At 44.5% G+C, this 16,772-nt stretch overlaps 1 protein-coding gene across 1 annotated transcript in view; it reads right to left on the reverse strand.

The window, feature by feature from the left end:
• Positions 1-295: 295 nt before the first annotated feature.
• CCBE1 (collagen and calcium binding EGF domains 1) overlaps positions 296-16,772 on the reverse strand; it is a 263,943-nt gene continuing 247,466 nt past the window's right edge. The window contains exons 7-11 of the mRNA XM_006837530.1: positions 10,603-10,723; positions 4,952-5,091; positions 4,820-4,855; positions 3,189-3,224; positions 296-529 (exon numbers count right to left, since the gene is read on the reverse strand). Of these exons, the coding sequence (XP_006837593.1) occupies positions 296-529; positions 3,189-3,224; positions 4,820-4,855; positions 4,952-5,091; positions 10,603-10,723 (567 nt within the window). The remainder of the gene's footprint in view (positions 530-3,188; positions 3,225-4,819; positions 4,856-4,951; positions 5,092-10,602; positions 10,724-16,772) is intronic.

The following is a 16,772-nucleotide window of genomic DNA, read 5'->3' on the forward strand; positions in this document are numbered from 1 at the left end:
CAGAACTCCAGAAGTTCTTGAAAAAAATAGGAAACATGAGAAAACTTTCTATGTAGATCACCTCCACTGGCCCTCAGTAGGAAGCATAAAAATCACTCATTTGCACCCTCTTACTTCAAGTAGGGAGTGCTGAAAAAAGAATTTGGAAGAAGAGAAGTAGGGAGAAGCTAGAAAAAAGGGTAAAGGAAATAAAAATGTATCTTCTCCACATTCCCAGTGTGTTTCTGTAGATGATATAACTGCAGGTGAAAACATGCTTCTTGCTCTTCCTTGGGCATGAAGATGCTGGGTTGTGTTAAGGATAAAAGTCTCTAGGGGTTCCTAAGGCTCTTGTCTCAGTTCTCTTTGGGTAGTCATCTCCAGAGCTGAAATCCATGGTTTCTGGGTAGCTGGAAAATTGCTGATGTAAAGGGACCTCCTCTGTTGAAGACTGAGTTTGGTGCCCGAACACCTTTTCTTGCAACTCGGTGATGTCATTGCGGATCTCAGCCAGTATCAGCAGCAGGAAGTCGAAAGAACCAGGAGGTCCCTGTGTACATGGGAGGAATAAGAGCCAGAACGTATCAGACTCAACTTCTTGCATCAGCCCATGTTTTGCTACACTTTCTTGGTGGCTCAGTAGTTAACTTGGTGGCTCAAACTGAGTCAACATAAGGATTGCTAGATTAGCCTGGAGGGTTTTGAAGTTCACCTTCTAATTCCCCCATCTCACCTGTCAGCAGTGGTGGCAGATTCACCTCCCATCTCTCTTAGTCCTAGGCTATATCAAATCTGGTTGGATGAAAGAACATGAGGGTAACCCTCCAAGAATAATTACCAAGAAAACAAAGGTAATTATGAGGCAATAAAATAGTGGCTAAGAGCTTAGAGTTTTTTTGTGTCTAAATTTCAGTTCTGCCACCTACTAGCTGTGTAATTTTGGGAAAGTTACTTAATCTCTTTGGGCTTCTGTTGCTCCATATGTACTATGGGGACAATAACAGTCCCAAATTCATAGGATTTCACAGGGCTCCAGGTGTGGTGCTGTAAGATAAGCACTGGACTTTGAACCACTGTGAAACCACACAGTGGAATTTTAAAAGAGACATTCCAAATTGTGAAGTGCCATCTAGTCAATTCTGACTGATAGTGACCCTGTATAGGGTTTCTGAGGAGTGACTTGTGTGGCTGAACCTCCGACCTTCTAGTTAGCAGTCCAATGCTTAGCTGATGGCACTGCACCAGAATTTATCACTGTACAGTATTTCGTGTGTATTTTGATATAGTGCCGTGTAGGGCATGATAAGAAAAATGTTGAAACATGTATGTTCTGCGTCATGGAGAAGTTGACCAGAAACTCTTGTTTTTGTCACATCCCAATATTCCAGATGTTTTATGACATAGACGGAAATGACTCATGATGTAGTGGGATTTTAAAAGACTATATCCCAAATAAAGATTGTGGTTGTTGTTAAGTGAAGTCAAATTTGCTCCGACCCATAGTGACCCTGTATAGGTCTTCCAAGGGTTTGAACTACTGACCTGTGATTGTCAGTCCAGTGCTGGTTCTATAGCACCACACCAGGAGTCCAAATAAAGACTGTTGTTAAGTGCCACTGAGTCGGTTCTGACTCATAGAGACCCTGTATTTGTTTCTGAGGAGCAGCTGGTGGGTTTGAACCACCAACATTGTGGTTCAAACTGACCTTGTAGTCCAGCATGTTATCTTGTAGTTCCACACCGGGAGTCCAAGTAAAGTTTAGCCATGGTACAATCTTGCAGGATAATGCACTGGACCGCAAGGTAGGTGTGAATCACATGGTCAGCAGTTCAAACTCACCAGCTGCTCCTTGGAAACCCTATACAGGGTCACTATGAGTCAGAATCGACTAGATGGCACTTAACAACATCAACATGATAAAATCTTAGACACAGCCGCTCCCATCTGTACAGCTCGCAGAGCTGTAGAGTGTGGTGATGTCATCTGGCCCTCACAATCACCACCTGAGATGTGCTGGATCAGATCCCATTACTGGTGCTGTGCAGGTGAGGACAGGGAGGCCCAGAGATGCTCAGCGGCATGGTTATGAGCTGACAGTTAACATGTGAGAGTGGAGCCAGGCCCAGACCTTCTCCCTTGAGGGCTACAACTCTCTTCCTCAGAAATGACACCAAGTTCTTCAAAAGCAGAGGGGTTACTTCAATTCTCTGTGCTTTAGAGACCACAGATTTTCATTTGAAATGTCCTGGTGTGGCACTGTAGGATAAGCACTGGACTGCTAACCACCACCTGTTCCTGGTAAACCCTATACAAGATCAATATGAGTCGGAACTGACTCAGCGGCACTTTCTAACAACAGGCAATACTTACGGGAGACATAATGGCTCTGTAGGATAAATACTGGACCAGGGTTTGAACCCACAAGCCACTCCACTGGAGAAAGATGAGGCTTTCTCCTCCCCAAAAGTTTACAGCCTTGGAAACCATATAGAGTCACTCTGGTCTGGAACCGACTCAACGGCACTCAACTACAACAGTAATAATAAACTATATGTACATAAACTAGTGAATTTCTTCTCAGTAGTCCCAAATAATCCCATATATCTTTTTTGCTTTGTTTTGTTTTTGAGGGGAGCTAGGCTCTGGTAGCGTAGTGGTTACAAATCGGGCTGCGAACCTTAAGGTCAGCGGTTCGAAACTACCAGCCACTCCGCGGGAGAAAGATGAGGCTTTCTACTCCCGTAAGGATTTACACCCTCGGAAACCCTGTACAGGGTCGCTATGGGTCGGAACCGACTCGACGGCACTTAACAACAACAACAACAGGGTCATAAATAGATAAATAGTTGTGGCTATTCTTAAACATGCTGAATTTTTTTTTTTTTTTTTTCATGGCCCTTTCTAATGTTTTATGACAAACCTGGAAACCGACTCCTTACACATTGGGATGTGAAAAGAAGGCATTTCAAACAAAGATTAGCCACGATAAAAGAAAGACTAACAATCGGAAACAAATTGAAAAATAAATCCAAACCAGCTGCTTCAGGCTTAGAGGCTCTTTTTCCTAACCACAGGGTTCTGCTCAGGCAGTTGAACAACAGCTGGGAGGGGCAGCATTTGCTAATCAGACCTCCTTAAGGCTCTTTGGCATCCAATGTCGAGAACACTCCCACTGGGAAAGTAGGGCAGATCAGATAGTGCTACTTACTGGAGACCCTCGGGGCCCAGGTGCGCCTCTCTCCCCCTAGAAACAGAAAGGCCAGGGTTAGCTGTGGGGACCATGTGGACGGCTACCACAGTCCCTATTTGATACCCACGAGCACCACCTCGTGACAAAACAACAAAGACATTCTATTGGAAACAAATGTAAGGCTGAAGCAGGATTCATGGGACCACTTATTTCAACAGAACTGCTTGGGTCAAGTGTCTCTCTATCCGATGTCCCCTGAGGCCATATATTTTCAAACCAGATTTGACAAGAGGAATGCATGCATTTCCAGGCAGCGTGTGGAATAATTTAGAACCTTTCTACAGAGACTCAGGCTGCGCTCATTTCCACAGAAGGAATGTCTCTCTTCTTGATTTAAACATTATCAAAGAAATGGAGAACAAGGGGGGAAAAAAACAAACAAACACACACACACACAAAACCCTCAATCAAAACCCTCAATCAAACAGAGAAAGCCTTATAGGAGAACATTGGCCATAGAGGTAAAAAACCTTGAATGGTGCAAATTATGAAGAGATCAGCTGTTAACTGAAAGGTTGGTGGTTTGATTCCACCCAGTGGCAATTTGGAAATAAGGCCTGAAAAATAAGATCACTTCCAAAAACATTAGCCATGGAAAATCCAATGGACTTCAGTTCTACTCTGACACACGTGGGGTTGCCGTGAGTCAGAACTAACTTGATGGCAAATGATTTTTTTAAAAATGGTTAGATGCTGTAGGATAAGCACTGGACTACTAACCACAAGACTGGCAGTTCAAACCCACCAGTTGCTCCTTAGAAAACTTATACAGGGTCACTATTAGTTGGAACTGACTTTATGGCACTTACCACCACCACCACCAACAACATTATAACACAAAGGAGCTCTGGTAGTGTAGTGGGTTACACACTGGGCTGTTAACCACCACGTCAGCAGTTCACATATCAGCGGTTCCACAGGAGAAAGATGAGGCTTTCTGATCCTATAAAGACTTATAGCCTCGGAAACCCTGTACACGGTCTCTATGAGTCGGAACCGACGTGATGGCACACGGCAGCAGCATCATAACATAGGAGTCCTGGTGTCCCATGGTAGGATCAGCACTGGACTGTTAAACGCAAGGTTGATGGTTCAAATCCACCAGCCGCTCCTCGGAAACCTTATACAGGGTTGCTATGAGTGGGAACTGACTCAATGGCACACAACAAGAACAGGAACAATTGTAACACACAAATTTATTTAAAAAAATACTGGAGTAAATTAAACTGGGATTAAAAAAAAATTATATGTGTATATAAATATATTTGTTTTTGAGTAAGAATATACTTTATTAATTTAAATCCAGTCTAACTCAAAAACCACAAAGCAAATCAAAACAAATCCAGTAACAACAAAATCCAAACCAAACCCACCACTATCGAGTCTAAGAGAGGTAGAAAGCCCATCTCATTTCCCCTAGTTAGTTTTATATTTTAAGAAAATGCTTTTTAGATTTTCTTCCCAGCCTCAGTTTTGCCACATGCAAATTGTGGACAGGAAACAGCTTCCAATCTTTACTCGGTGCCTGCACAGTAGGTGGAAATGAAGAGCTCTAAGATCCGTAAAGACCATGAGGTAGACAGACCTACCTTGGAACCATGTCTTCCTGGTGCACCTGGTGGACCCTACAAGAGAAATGGGGTCTGGTTTAATAGAAGGAAAAATCCTGGGATCATGCACATTGCCACTCATCTTAAGTGGATCTCTGATAAAATACTGACCACAGGGCCCCTCCGGCCTTGCTTAATGTGGGACAGATCAGGAGAGGGTCCCATGGGTCCCATTGAGCCCCGTGGACCAGGCTGCCCAGGTGGGCCTGGCATTCCTGGAAAGCCTGGGCTCCCCTTTGGTCCAGGTGAACCTGTAATCAAAGAACAGTCCATTAGTGCCACAACCTGTGGGACAAGGAGCCCGGGGTCAACATGGACAGTCCTGAATTCCTTTCAGCCACTTCCTTTTCCACTCTGCCCATTGATTTCTGACATCGCCACTAAGATGTCACATAGATATTTTAAACTCAGCGTGATAGAATGGCTTTGCTATTTCCTCCTCTTTTCATTTACCACCTGTGACACATCCACCCAAGCAGATGCCAATAGGCAGATTCCACACTCTCCTTATCCAATCAGTAGTCATCTCCTGTACATTTTACCTCTGTTGTTGTTGTTGTTATGTGCCGTGGAGTCGGTTCCGACTCATAGCGACCCTGTACAGGGTTTCTGAGGCTGTAAGTCTTTATGGGAGCAGAAAGCCTCATCTTTCTCCCACGGAACAGCTGGTAGTTTCGAACTGCTGATTCGTTACCACTGCACTACCAGAGTTAACAGCTTCTAACTGCTTACTCCTCTCTATCCCCTGAATCACAGCAGGGTGTCTGCTAAAAACACAGGTGTTGGTATCACAGACCTAGGTTTGAATCTTGCATAATTTACTTGACCTTTCTGAAACTCTGAACTTCAGCATTAAAGATATCAACAACAAAATCCCAACTCACTAGATTGAGCGACCCTTCCGTGCTAGCGTCCTGACAAGAGAGGTGCTCATCTCCAGAATCCATTACTATGTGTCTCAGCCAATGAGGTATGGTGGTTGTTATGTGCCGTGGAGTGGGTTCCGACTCAGCGACCCTGTACAGGGTTTCCGAGGCTGTAAATCTTTATGAGAGCAGAAAACCTCATCTTTCTCCTGTGGAACAGCTGGTAGTTTTAAACTGCTGACTTTGAGGTTAGCAGCCCGACTCATAACAGGTTTGGCATTTACTAAAAAAATTTGAGGTTAAAAAAAACAAAACAACCCAAGCAAACAATACAAAAAAATCTTCATGATTAACAACAAAAATCAAACCAATCCCATTTACAAGAACGAAATCAACCAACAGAATCAGACTCAGCAATGATTCATGCTTTGGAATTACCAGCAAATTCCAGGCAGGAATTTTAAATGAACAATGGGTAATATGTTAATATGGATCTAGTAGAGCAGATTGGGGAATTTCTGCAAAGCAATGGAAACTAGAGGGGAAAAACACGTACTATGGAAATGTGAGAAATAAAAAAACAACAACTTGATGTCAGAGATCAGATTATCAGGAGACTAGTGACAACTGGGGAAGAAGCAGCAAATGTAAATATAAGTCAAAACATTGAGAGAGAGAGAGAGAGAGAGAGAGCAGCTGAGGACTCATGGGAAGAGAAAGGCTGTGTGCTGGAGGCCAGGAGGCGGGCTTGCAGAATGTGCCCTATGGTTGTTTAAATGGTTATACATTCCTGAGTGTTTTTGTGTACCTTGAAAAACAAAACCAAACAAAAAACAGGGACTAGAAGCAAATACTGTTGAATGATGATGCATGGAGGGGATTGTAATCATTGCAATGAAATGAAATATAATAGGATGAGTGTAAAACTGATGTTTTCCCATGTAAACTATCACTCAATTCACAATAAAAACTTAAGAAAAAAAAATTGTAAGTCAATAGATACTATTCAAAATTAAGGACAGAAAATAGGAAGACAGAAGATACTACAGAGTTTCCAGCTGTGGAAAAGTATCAACCGGTCTAACATATGTGCAGTTAGAGTCCCAGAGGGAGAAGAAAACTCTATAGTGTCTCCTCTCTGCAAATGGAACACAATGAAACTCCTCACATAGTATACAAGGTCATCCCATGACCCGGCCCTAGCTCTTCTCTCCTGGCATACTTTTCACCGCTGCCTGCTTTCTAATCATGTCTTATGATTCCCCCCTAGGAGTGCAGCCCTGAATTGAGAGACTTCCCTCTCTTTCCTCCTTTGCCTCTTCTTTGCACCTCAGATCACATTCCTCCAAAAAAGTCTTTCCTGACATCCTCTTCCCTGTAAGGGAATCAATGGCCTACTTCATTATACTCTATGTTACAATCATACTCTATATTCATGTTGTTATTGTTAGGTGCCATCTAGTCACTGCCGACTCATAGCTACCCAACGCATAACAGAACGAAACACTGCCTGGTCCTGTGCCATCTTTACAATTGTTAGGTTTGAGCCATTGTTGCCGCTGGACAAATTCATCTTTTTGGAGGTTTCCTCTTTTTTGCCAACTCTCCATTTTATCAAACATGATATCCTTTGTTAATAAAAACATTACAAAAAATATTTCTAAGTGGGAAGATTTCATATAAAAATGTAGATTTCTGGCTTCTTTTTGAAAACAGAAAGAAACCAAACTTGGGCCATTGCTGGTGTTTTATGGAGGGGTGTCCTTTTTAGATGAAGCATGTGCTTTCTGGTTTAACTCCCTATTACTCATACCCTGTTTCCTTCACTCATCTCTGCAAATGGCTTTGTTTCTGTAGACAAGGGAGTCTCAGCCTCTGTCTTAAACTGTTAGTCCTTCAAGACACGCCTGCACATTTCCATCAACATATTTCAACTGAGGCCCAGGTGTTTAGTTGTTGTTATTAAGTGTCGTCGAGTTGGTTTCTGAGGAGTGGCTGGTGAGTTTGTATTGCTGACCTTGAGGTTCAAACGACCTCGCAGTTCAGTGCATTAACCCACAGCACCACACCCAACCTCCAGCACTTAGTACGATTGCGTAATATTTTTTTTTTCTCCTCCATATGAATGCATTCAAGAGTCTAGGCTGATTACTATGCACCCAGTCCAGAAATGTATCTTTCAAAAGCATACAGTAATTATATTTTTTACAAAGCCATATCTGGCCCCTGTTACTGACACATCACAGTGACAAGATGAAATAACTTTCAGAGTCCACAAAACAAAACAATATAATTAAGAATAATTAAGCCAAAGTTTAGGGCAGTCTATGTTTTATCCAAAGCTGTCTCACTATTGCTCTCAGTGGTGCGTCTAGTACATCCTGAAAGTGTTTATCTGGGCAAAGGACCAGATCCCTCCTCTCACTGCATACACCCGGCAGCACAGAAGCAGGTCAGAGACAGCATGTCACTTGTATTTACACAATCAGTGAACTTCAGTATGTCCAGGGTCTCTAACATGTGGGACTTTGATGTGTAAACAACAGCACAAATGCATTGAAGGCAAGAGAGCAGTGGCCACCCCCTTGCTCTTGAAGCCCGAGGGTCCCCGCCTGGTGTTGTGTCTTGTATTGGTGTTCCAGTGTGTGATTTGTCACAGGTCGTGGGACTGGACTTTCAGGGAAGAGTAAGAGAAACTTGATTTGCTCTCTTGCTGCTGGAACACATCTCAATTGAGGCATCACAAACGGCATCACCAAAAGGAAGGAGTGTGAACAGGACTGGAGGCGAAAACAATCACTTTGCCAATTTTCACTAAAGGTAAAAATAAAACAGCGTCCATCAAGGACCCTGGACAGCTCAAACCATGTTAGAAAGCAAACAACAGGACCCGAGGGGGAAGTCAGGGAGTAGTTCATATGTGGCTCCCTGATTCTACAGTTTGTCCTTGTTTTAGTGGTGTGCAGACTGACCTGGAGATGATCCCTATCCACGGAAGTGAAGAAAGAACATTGTCTTAAAGGAGGGTGGAGAACTTGCTAGGGTCCTGTGTATGTAAGCAAAGTCCTAGCTCACTTAGGAGTGGCAAGAGGCTGTTGGTATGAAGCATCTGCAGGAGAAACCCCAACACAACCCAGAGACTCTCAGATTGGAGGAATGAACAAGCGGATTAAGCAAAGTCCTGGACCAGTTCTTATTCTCTGTACAAGATCCAGGTCACCCATGTTTGAAGGACACTAGGAGATTAAGGTAAGAGATGAAGACTCCTTCTTCCGAGTCTAAGTCTGGAAGCTCAGCTGAAACCTGTCCACTGTAGAAGAGTTGATGCATTTGAGTTATGTTGTTGGAGAAGAATATTGAAAGTACCATGGACTACCAGAAGAACAAATACACCTGTGTTGGAAGAAGTACAGCCTGAATGCTCCTTAGAAGCCAAGATGGTCAGACTTTGTGTCTCATACTTTGGACATATTATGAGGAGGGACTAGATCCTGGAGAAGGACATCATGCTTAGCAAAGTGGAGGGTCAGCAAAGGAGAGGGAGGCCCCCAATGAGATGGATTAGCACAGTGGCAGAAGCAATTGTGAGGCTGGTACAGGACTGGGCAGGGTTTCATTCTGTAGCTATTGGTCAGAACTGACTTGACCTCACCTAACAATAATAGGAGATTAAGACCTAGGTACAGAAGAAAAAACATTGGACTGGAATGGGGGAAAAACTCTGAGCCTTTATTCTTTTTGACCATACAACTATAAAACCTGGGCATAGCCCCTTGGAGCAATCCTACCAGTCCTCTGTGTCCGTCTCAAACCCTGAGTCCCTGGATCCCCACGGGCTACCATGATCTTGCTCTTCTTTAAGTGCCCATGTCAGGAGGATTTGTGCATGAATCTGCAGGCACCTACATGCTGTTTGAGCTTACTTGCTTTTGCTCCATGTGTCTTGTCTTTCCAATCTGACTTTCCAAAGGGGGTCACTCATTAACCCCTCACTGCTCAGATGTAAATGCATGTTGGACTCCTGGCATGGTAGTGAAGGAACAGCACTGGACTGTGAACCGCAGGATCAGCAGTTCAAACCCTCTAGCTACTCCCTTGAAGCCCTTTGCTGTACAGGGTTGTAATGAGTCAAAACCAACTTGATACTTAGCGACAACAACAATTGCATGTTAACAAATAATATGAGTAGGAAATAGGCAAGATTAGCCAGGAGCTGTGAGCACGGAAGGTAAAAGACCCTTAAGAGTCATTAGTCATACTCCTCACCCACCCACTCACTGGCTATCAGACGTTTCGCCTGATAGTAAAATATTACTATCAGTAATAGTAAAAAATTCACTGTCTGACTATTTTGTGCATTAACGATGTTTGCCTAGCAGTAACAAATAACAAAGTGCGAGGGGAGAGTAGTGTCGGTTGGGATGGTTACCATTATGTGTCTGGCTGTTGGCTGGACCATTAGTTCTCCAGGGTTTGACAGTTATGCAGTGACTTAATCCTGTTTCCACATATAATGCTGAGTTTTACATAACGACCTGGTCTTTGGAACGTAACCATGTTGATAAGTGAGGAATGGGTGGATAGCACGTGCTCTATTTTTGTATATGTTTATATTTTTCCAGGATAAAGTTAAAAATAGTTTTCCTTTTTGCTGTAATTTAAACTCTTTGGAAATCTTACCCAATGCCACCACAATGGTATTTTTCCTCTTAGTGACTACTGGTTAATTGTCTCATAGGCTCCAGGGCCTGATTCCCCAAGACCTTTTTGTCACAGGGGTGGCTAACCTGACAGGTCCCACTTCCCTTCTCATTGATGGAAGCTCCCGAACACAGCCCAGCCCACACTAAGGTGAGCTCTGTGCTGGTCACCATCTGGGTCCTTCTCCACACTCACCGGGAGGGCCCTGGCCCCCAGGCAGGCCAGGTGGTCCAGGAAGGTAGGTGTTTGAGGCCAGCACCTTGTCGCCAGTCATATATTTGCCCAGGTCTGCAGCATTGTTGGGAAGCAGGGCTATCTGTGAAGAGAAGAGGACACCCCATCGGGGGGAGCTGAGCTGCCGGTAAGTGGCTTATCGAGGTGGTGAAGCCCCTCACAACAACTCCCTGTGACCAGAGTCGGTTAGAGCTCCTCTTTGCAATCCCACAGGGCCTTCTAGTGGATGCAAACTGCAGGAGGTCACTTAGCCAGTCAGTGGGAGAGCCTGCACTAGGCTCTGGACTGCCTGGTCATCACCGTTAGACTCAGCACTGCCATAATTAATAGAACCCACCTGCTTCTGGTGTGGTGCTGTAGGATCAACACTAGACTGTGAACCACAAGGTCGGCAGTTCAAACCCACCAGCTACTCCTCAGAAACCCTACACAGGGTCACTATGAGTTGGAACCAACTCAATGGTACCTAACAACAACAACTTGTTTTATGTCAAGACACTGGTGGCTTAGTGGTAGAATTCTCACCTTCCATGTAGAAGACCCAGGTTCAATTCCCGGCCAGTGTACTACATGTGCAGACACCAGTGGAGGTTAGGGTGCTGTTATGGGACTAAACAGGTTTCAGCAGAGCTTCTGAACAGACTAGGAAGAAAGTCTGGTGAGGTATTTCTACAAGATCTGAAATAGTCAGTGAGCGTGGATGGATCACAATGGTCGGATCCACAACTGATCCTGGGGGTGACACATGACTGGGCAGATCAATGGCAGCCAATGACAAACAACAAAAACCCGTTTCACTGTCTTAATTTATTCAATACCTATGTTATGGCTCACATACACCGGGTGTCTATTACACGCTAGGCCCTGCAGGCTGCTTTTTGGTCCTTGCCCTCCGTGCACACTAAGTACAACCAGGAAACCATGACTGTGGTGTTCCAAAATATGCCAAAAAATTCCTTGACACTTCTCCCTTCCAAAAGGTGGAGGTTACTTTCTGACCCTTTGTGTGTGGACTGGACTTAGTGACTAGCTTTGAGTGAACAGAACTTGACAGCAGTGACCATTTCCAACTTTCTCCGTGCTCTCTTGGATCCCTCATTCCAGGATAAACCAATGGACCTGCACCAGTGAATGAACTGTCTTCACATTCCTAGATGCTTCAGGTCAGGGGGACGGGAGGAATCTGTGAGACCGTTAGTAAGAGCTGAATGCCACAAACCTCCATTTACTTACTGAGAAAGGGCGTAGCAATACCATCTTTATTGGACTGGAATGGGGGAGACCTGGCTTGATCCACAACCAATGCACCTCATGTGCAGCAAGTGGAGACTTACTTGTTACTATGATGCTGAATGGGTTTCATTGAAGCTCCCAGGCTAAGATGGACTAGCAATTTACTTCCAAGGATGAGTCAATGAAAATGGTACAGATCCCAAAGGGTCAAGATGCAACCCATCATGGGCTAGGGCAGGACTGGGTAGACTCAAAGGCAGTTAACAACAGCAACAATATGGCTGGAAGAAGCAATGAGATGGTTACTTTGGGTGCTCAACACAGGACCTGGAACATACTAAGCGCTAGGTAAATGGTTGTTGTTAAGTGCCATCAAGTGGGTTCTGACCCATAGCGACCCTGTATAGGGTTTCTGAAGAATGAATGGCTGGTCAGTTTGAACCGCAGACCTTGTGGTTCAAACCTGGTTTTTCAGTCCAGCGCATTAACCCCCAGAGCCACGCTAGGAGCACAAATTCAATGGGAGAAGGGCACATTGCTGAGGCTCAGCAGACCTGCTCGGGTTCCTGAAATCCTGAAGAAAGCAGGCATCTCAGATTCTTGGAACAAGTTGCATTTGTCCCCTTGCTCTGGATGCAGCCCTGTCTGGGTCTCCTCTGGGCAGAGGGATACAGCCTGGGAGGGGTGCATGGAAGGTCACAAACTTACCTTAGGTTTCTGGAAGGTTCTAAGCCCATGAGCTTTAGAGAGATGCCTCTATCTGTGCGTGATCAGAGGTGACCACGGGGTACTAAATATCATGCATGGTTCTTCCTGAGGTTGACATGCATTTGGAATGATAGTTTTTGGGAAGAGGAAACAAATAGATGAATGCTGACTTGAACAATGATGACTCTTTCTTCACTTTTCCCCTTCATGTGAAATCTGCATTTATCACCTCTCATTTACTTCTTCAGGGATTTCTTTCCCTGAGGACTCCAGATTCCTTGGAAGTTCTCAGGCAGCTGTAAGGCATGCGTTGTCAAACATGCTACACAAAATCATTTCAGAGATTTCACGGCCTACACGTGTTTTTAATACAGAAGGAATTCCCTATCAAGGATTAGGACCCCTTGACTTGATATTAACATAGCAGGGAAATGTAGCAAAAGATGATCGGGAGATCTTGACTCTCACAAGCACAGGCTGTAGGAGAGTGTATGGGGGACTATAAATCCATCTCCTGAACTATAGCCAAGACTCCAGACTTGTGAATGCCTACAGGTAGGCCTGGGAAAGCTCTGCTGCCCAAGATGATGTTCTCTTAACAGTAGATCTTGGGTTTCCTGTACTCGTGTCTGTTACTGAACACAAAGACTCAGCAATGATTGTATTTAACAATCCCAGTATGAAACATGATGCTGGTGGTGACCCCTGGCAATGATCCTGTTCTCCTGCTGGGTTTGGGGCTCTCTTGATACAGTTTATAGGCTGATGGTTTCGTTTAGTCACAGAAACAGATATTCTTGCCAGCAGAAGAAACCCAGTATTAATGAAAAGCGAATCTCATGATGATATGTGGTTTGCACTTTGACCAATAACTTTTACCCGATACATGTACGGGAACAAAGTATCCCAGTTCCTTTGCAAGGTGGCTGACCCAGTGCTGTATCTTTGTACCCCACTGGTCTACACTTTTGATTTTTCTTGAAGGTCAAACCACAGAAATCACAAGAGGGACTCTTGGTATCCCTGTAGCTTCGGTGAAGAGCACAGACTTGTGAGGCTGACAGACCCCCTCTTACGCTCTGGGAGGATATGCTGAGGCTTCTGGGCCTAAAGATCTTACTTCTGCTTTAGCTAAGAGTCCCATTTCAATCTGGAATGGGCACTGCTCTAATGGTTTTTCCCACCTCCTTGAAATTCCAAGTCTATTGAAATCCAGGAAGATGCTCTGGCTGAGACTTGTTCTTGGTTCTGTTTCTACGTTGCTGTGTGACTTTGGGTAAGTCCCTTCACCCTTCCAGGTTCTATGAGAGGGGTCTGGACCAGATGACCACATCTTGGGTTGTATTCTTTCACCATACTTATTCAACCTGTCTGCTGAGCAAATGATACCACATAGCCTCTCTATGGGGGTTAGTCTTCCTAATGATCCTCAGAAGACCCACTTTGTAGAGCTAATAGATCAAGATAGCAGAGGAAGCCACAAGCTACTGAGAAGCCATTTCCATGCCTGATGCTAAAGGTAAAGCCAGAATGAGAAGATACTGCTATCAGGTTTCAAATCTGCTCACTAGATGATGTCTTCTGGACTCTGTTTTTTAACCCTTTGTGTGGTGATCCTTTATTGACTCACACATTATTGGGGTTTTTGCTTTCCCAATAAGACTGTATGTTGAGTTAAGGCAGCATTCCATACTGTTCTTCCCTACTATTTTGTACTGCCTCACCTCCCAGCCTACTAGCAGGACTCCAGAGGTCCTCAATGAAGATCGAATTATGATTTGCACTTCCCTCAATTGTCCACTAGGTAGAGGATGCTTGCTTACCAGTGTATAAGTCTTCTATGACTGTGAAAACAAGTTACAACATCCTGGGTGGCTTCAAGCAATGGAAATTTATAGATCTGGATGGACACCAAAATTAAGGTGTCCACTGGGTCTCACTGAAGGCTCCAAGGAAGACTCTGTTCCATGCTTTTCTCTTAGCTTCTGCTGCGGCCCCCAATCGTAGCTTTTCTTTGTGGTGTAGATGCATCATCCCATCTCTACCTCGGGGTCTGTGTCTATTCTATTCTCATAAGGACCCGCCATGTTGGATTTAGGCCCCACCCTCTGGTAGCGTAGTGGTTACGAATCGGGCTGCGAACCCTAAGGTCAGCGGTTTGAAACTACCAGCCGCTCCGCGGGAGAAAGATGAGGCTTTCTACTCCCATAAAGATTTACACCCTCGGAAACCCTGTACACGGTCTCTATGAGTCGGAACCGACGTGATGGCACACGGCAGCAGCATCATAACATAGGAGTCCTGGTGTCCCATGGTAGGATCAGCACTGGACTGTTAAACGCAAGGTTGATGGTTCAAATCCACCAGCCGCTCCTCGGAAACCTTATACAGGGTTGCTATGAGTGGGAACTGACTCAATGGCACACAACAAGAACAGGAACAATTGTAACACACAAATTTATTTAAAAAAATACTGGAGTAAATTAAACTGGGATTAAAAAAAAATTATATGTGTATATAAATATATTTGTTTTTGAGTAAGAATATACTTTATTAATTTAAATCCAGTCTAACTCAAAAACCACAAAGCAAATCAAAACAAATCCAGTAACAACAAAATCCAAACCAAACCCACCACTATCGAGTCTAAGAGAGGTAGAAAGCCCATCTCATTTCCCCTAGTTAGTTTTATATTTTAAGAAAATGCTTTTTAGATTTTCTTCCCAGCCTCAGTTTTGCCACATGCAAATTGTGGACAGGAAACAGCTTCCAATCTTTACTCGGTGCCTGCACAGTAGGTGGAAATGAAGAGCTCTAAGATCCGTAAAGACCATGAGGTAGACAGACCTACCTTGGAACCATGTCTTCCTGGTGCACCTGGTGGACCCTACAAGAGAAATGGGGTCTGGTTTAATAGAAGGAAAAATCCTGGGATCATGCACATTGCCACTCATCTTAAGTGGATCTCTGATAAAATACTGACCACAGGGCCCCTCCGGCCTTGCTTAATGTGGGACAGATCAGGAGAGGGTCCCATGGGTCCCATTGAGCCCCGTGGACCAGGCTGCCCAGGTGGGCCTGGCATTCCTGGAAAGCCTGGGCTCCCCTTTGGTCCAGGTGAACCTGTAATCAAAGAACAGTCCATTAGTGCCACAACCTGTGGGACAAGGAGCCCGGGGTCAACATGGACAGTCCTGAATTCCTTTCAGCCACTTCCTTTTCCACTCTGCCCATTGATTTCTGACATCGCCACTAAGATGTCACATAGATATTTTAAACTCAGCGTGATAGAATGGCTTTGCTATTTCCTCCTTTTTCATTTACCACCTGTGACACATCCACCCAAGCAGATGCCAATAGGCAGATTCCACACTCTCCTTATCCAATCAGTAGTCATCTCCTGTACATTTTACCTCTGTTGTTGTTGTTGTTCAACATCAACATGATAAAATCTTAGACACAGCCGCTCCCATCTGTACAGCTCGCAGAGCTGTAGAGTGTGGTGATGTCATCTGGCCCTCACAATCACCACCTGAGATGTGCTGGATCAGATCCCATTACTGGTGCTGTGCAGGTGAGGACAGGGAGGCCCAGAGATGCTCAGCGGCATGGTTATGAGCTGACAGCTAACATGTGAGAGTGGAGCCAGGCCCAGACCTTCTCCCTTGAGGGCTACAACTCTCTTCCTCAGAAATGACACCAAGTTCTTCAAAAGCAGAGGGGTTACTTCAATTCTCTGTGCTTTAGAGACCACAGATTTTCATTTGAAATGTCCTGGTGTGGCACTGTAGGATAAGCACTGGACTGCTAACCACCACCTGTTCCTGGTAAACCCTATACAAGATCAATATGAGTCGGAACTGACTCAGCGGCACTTTCTAACAACAGGCAATACTTACGGGAGACATAATGGCTCTGTAGGATAAATACTGGACCAGGGTTTGAACCCACAAGCCACTCCACTGGAGAAAGATGAGGCTTTCTCCTCCCCAAAAGTTTACAGCCTTGGAAACCATATAGAGTCACTCTGGTCTGGAACCGACTCAACGGCACTCAACAACAACAGTAATAATAAACTATATGTACATAAACTAGTGAATTTCTTCTCAGTAGTCCCAAATAATCCCATATATCTTTTTTGCTTTGTTTTGTTTTTGAGGGGAGCTAGGCTCTGGTAGCGTAGTGGTTAC

This window comes from Chrysochloris asiatica, unplaced genomic scaffold, assembly GCF_000296735.1.
Source record: "Chrysochloris asiatica unplaced genomic scaffold, ChrAsi1.0 scaffold00021, whole genome shotgun sequence".
Taxonomy (NCBI): Eukaryota; Metazoa; Chordata; class Mammalia; order Afrosoricida; family Chrysochloridae; genus Chrysochloris; species Chrysochloris asiatica.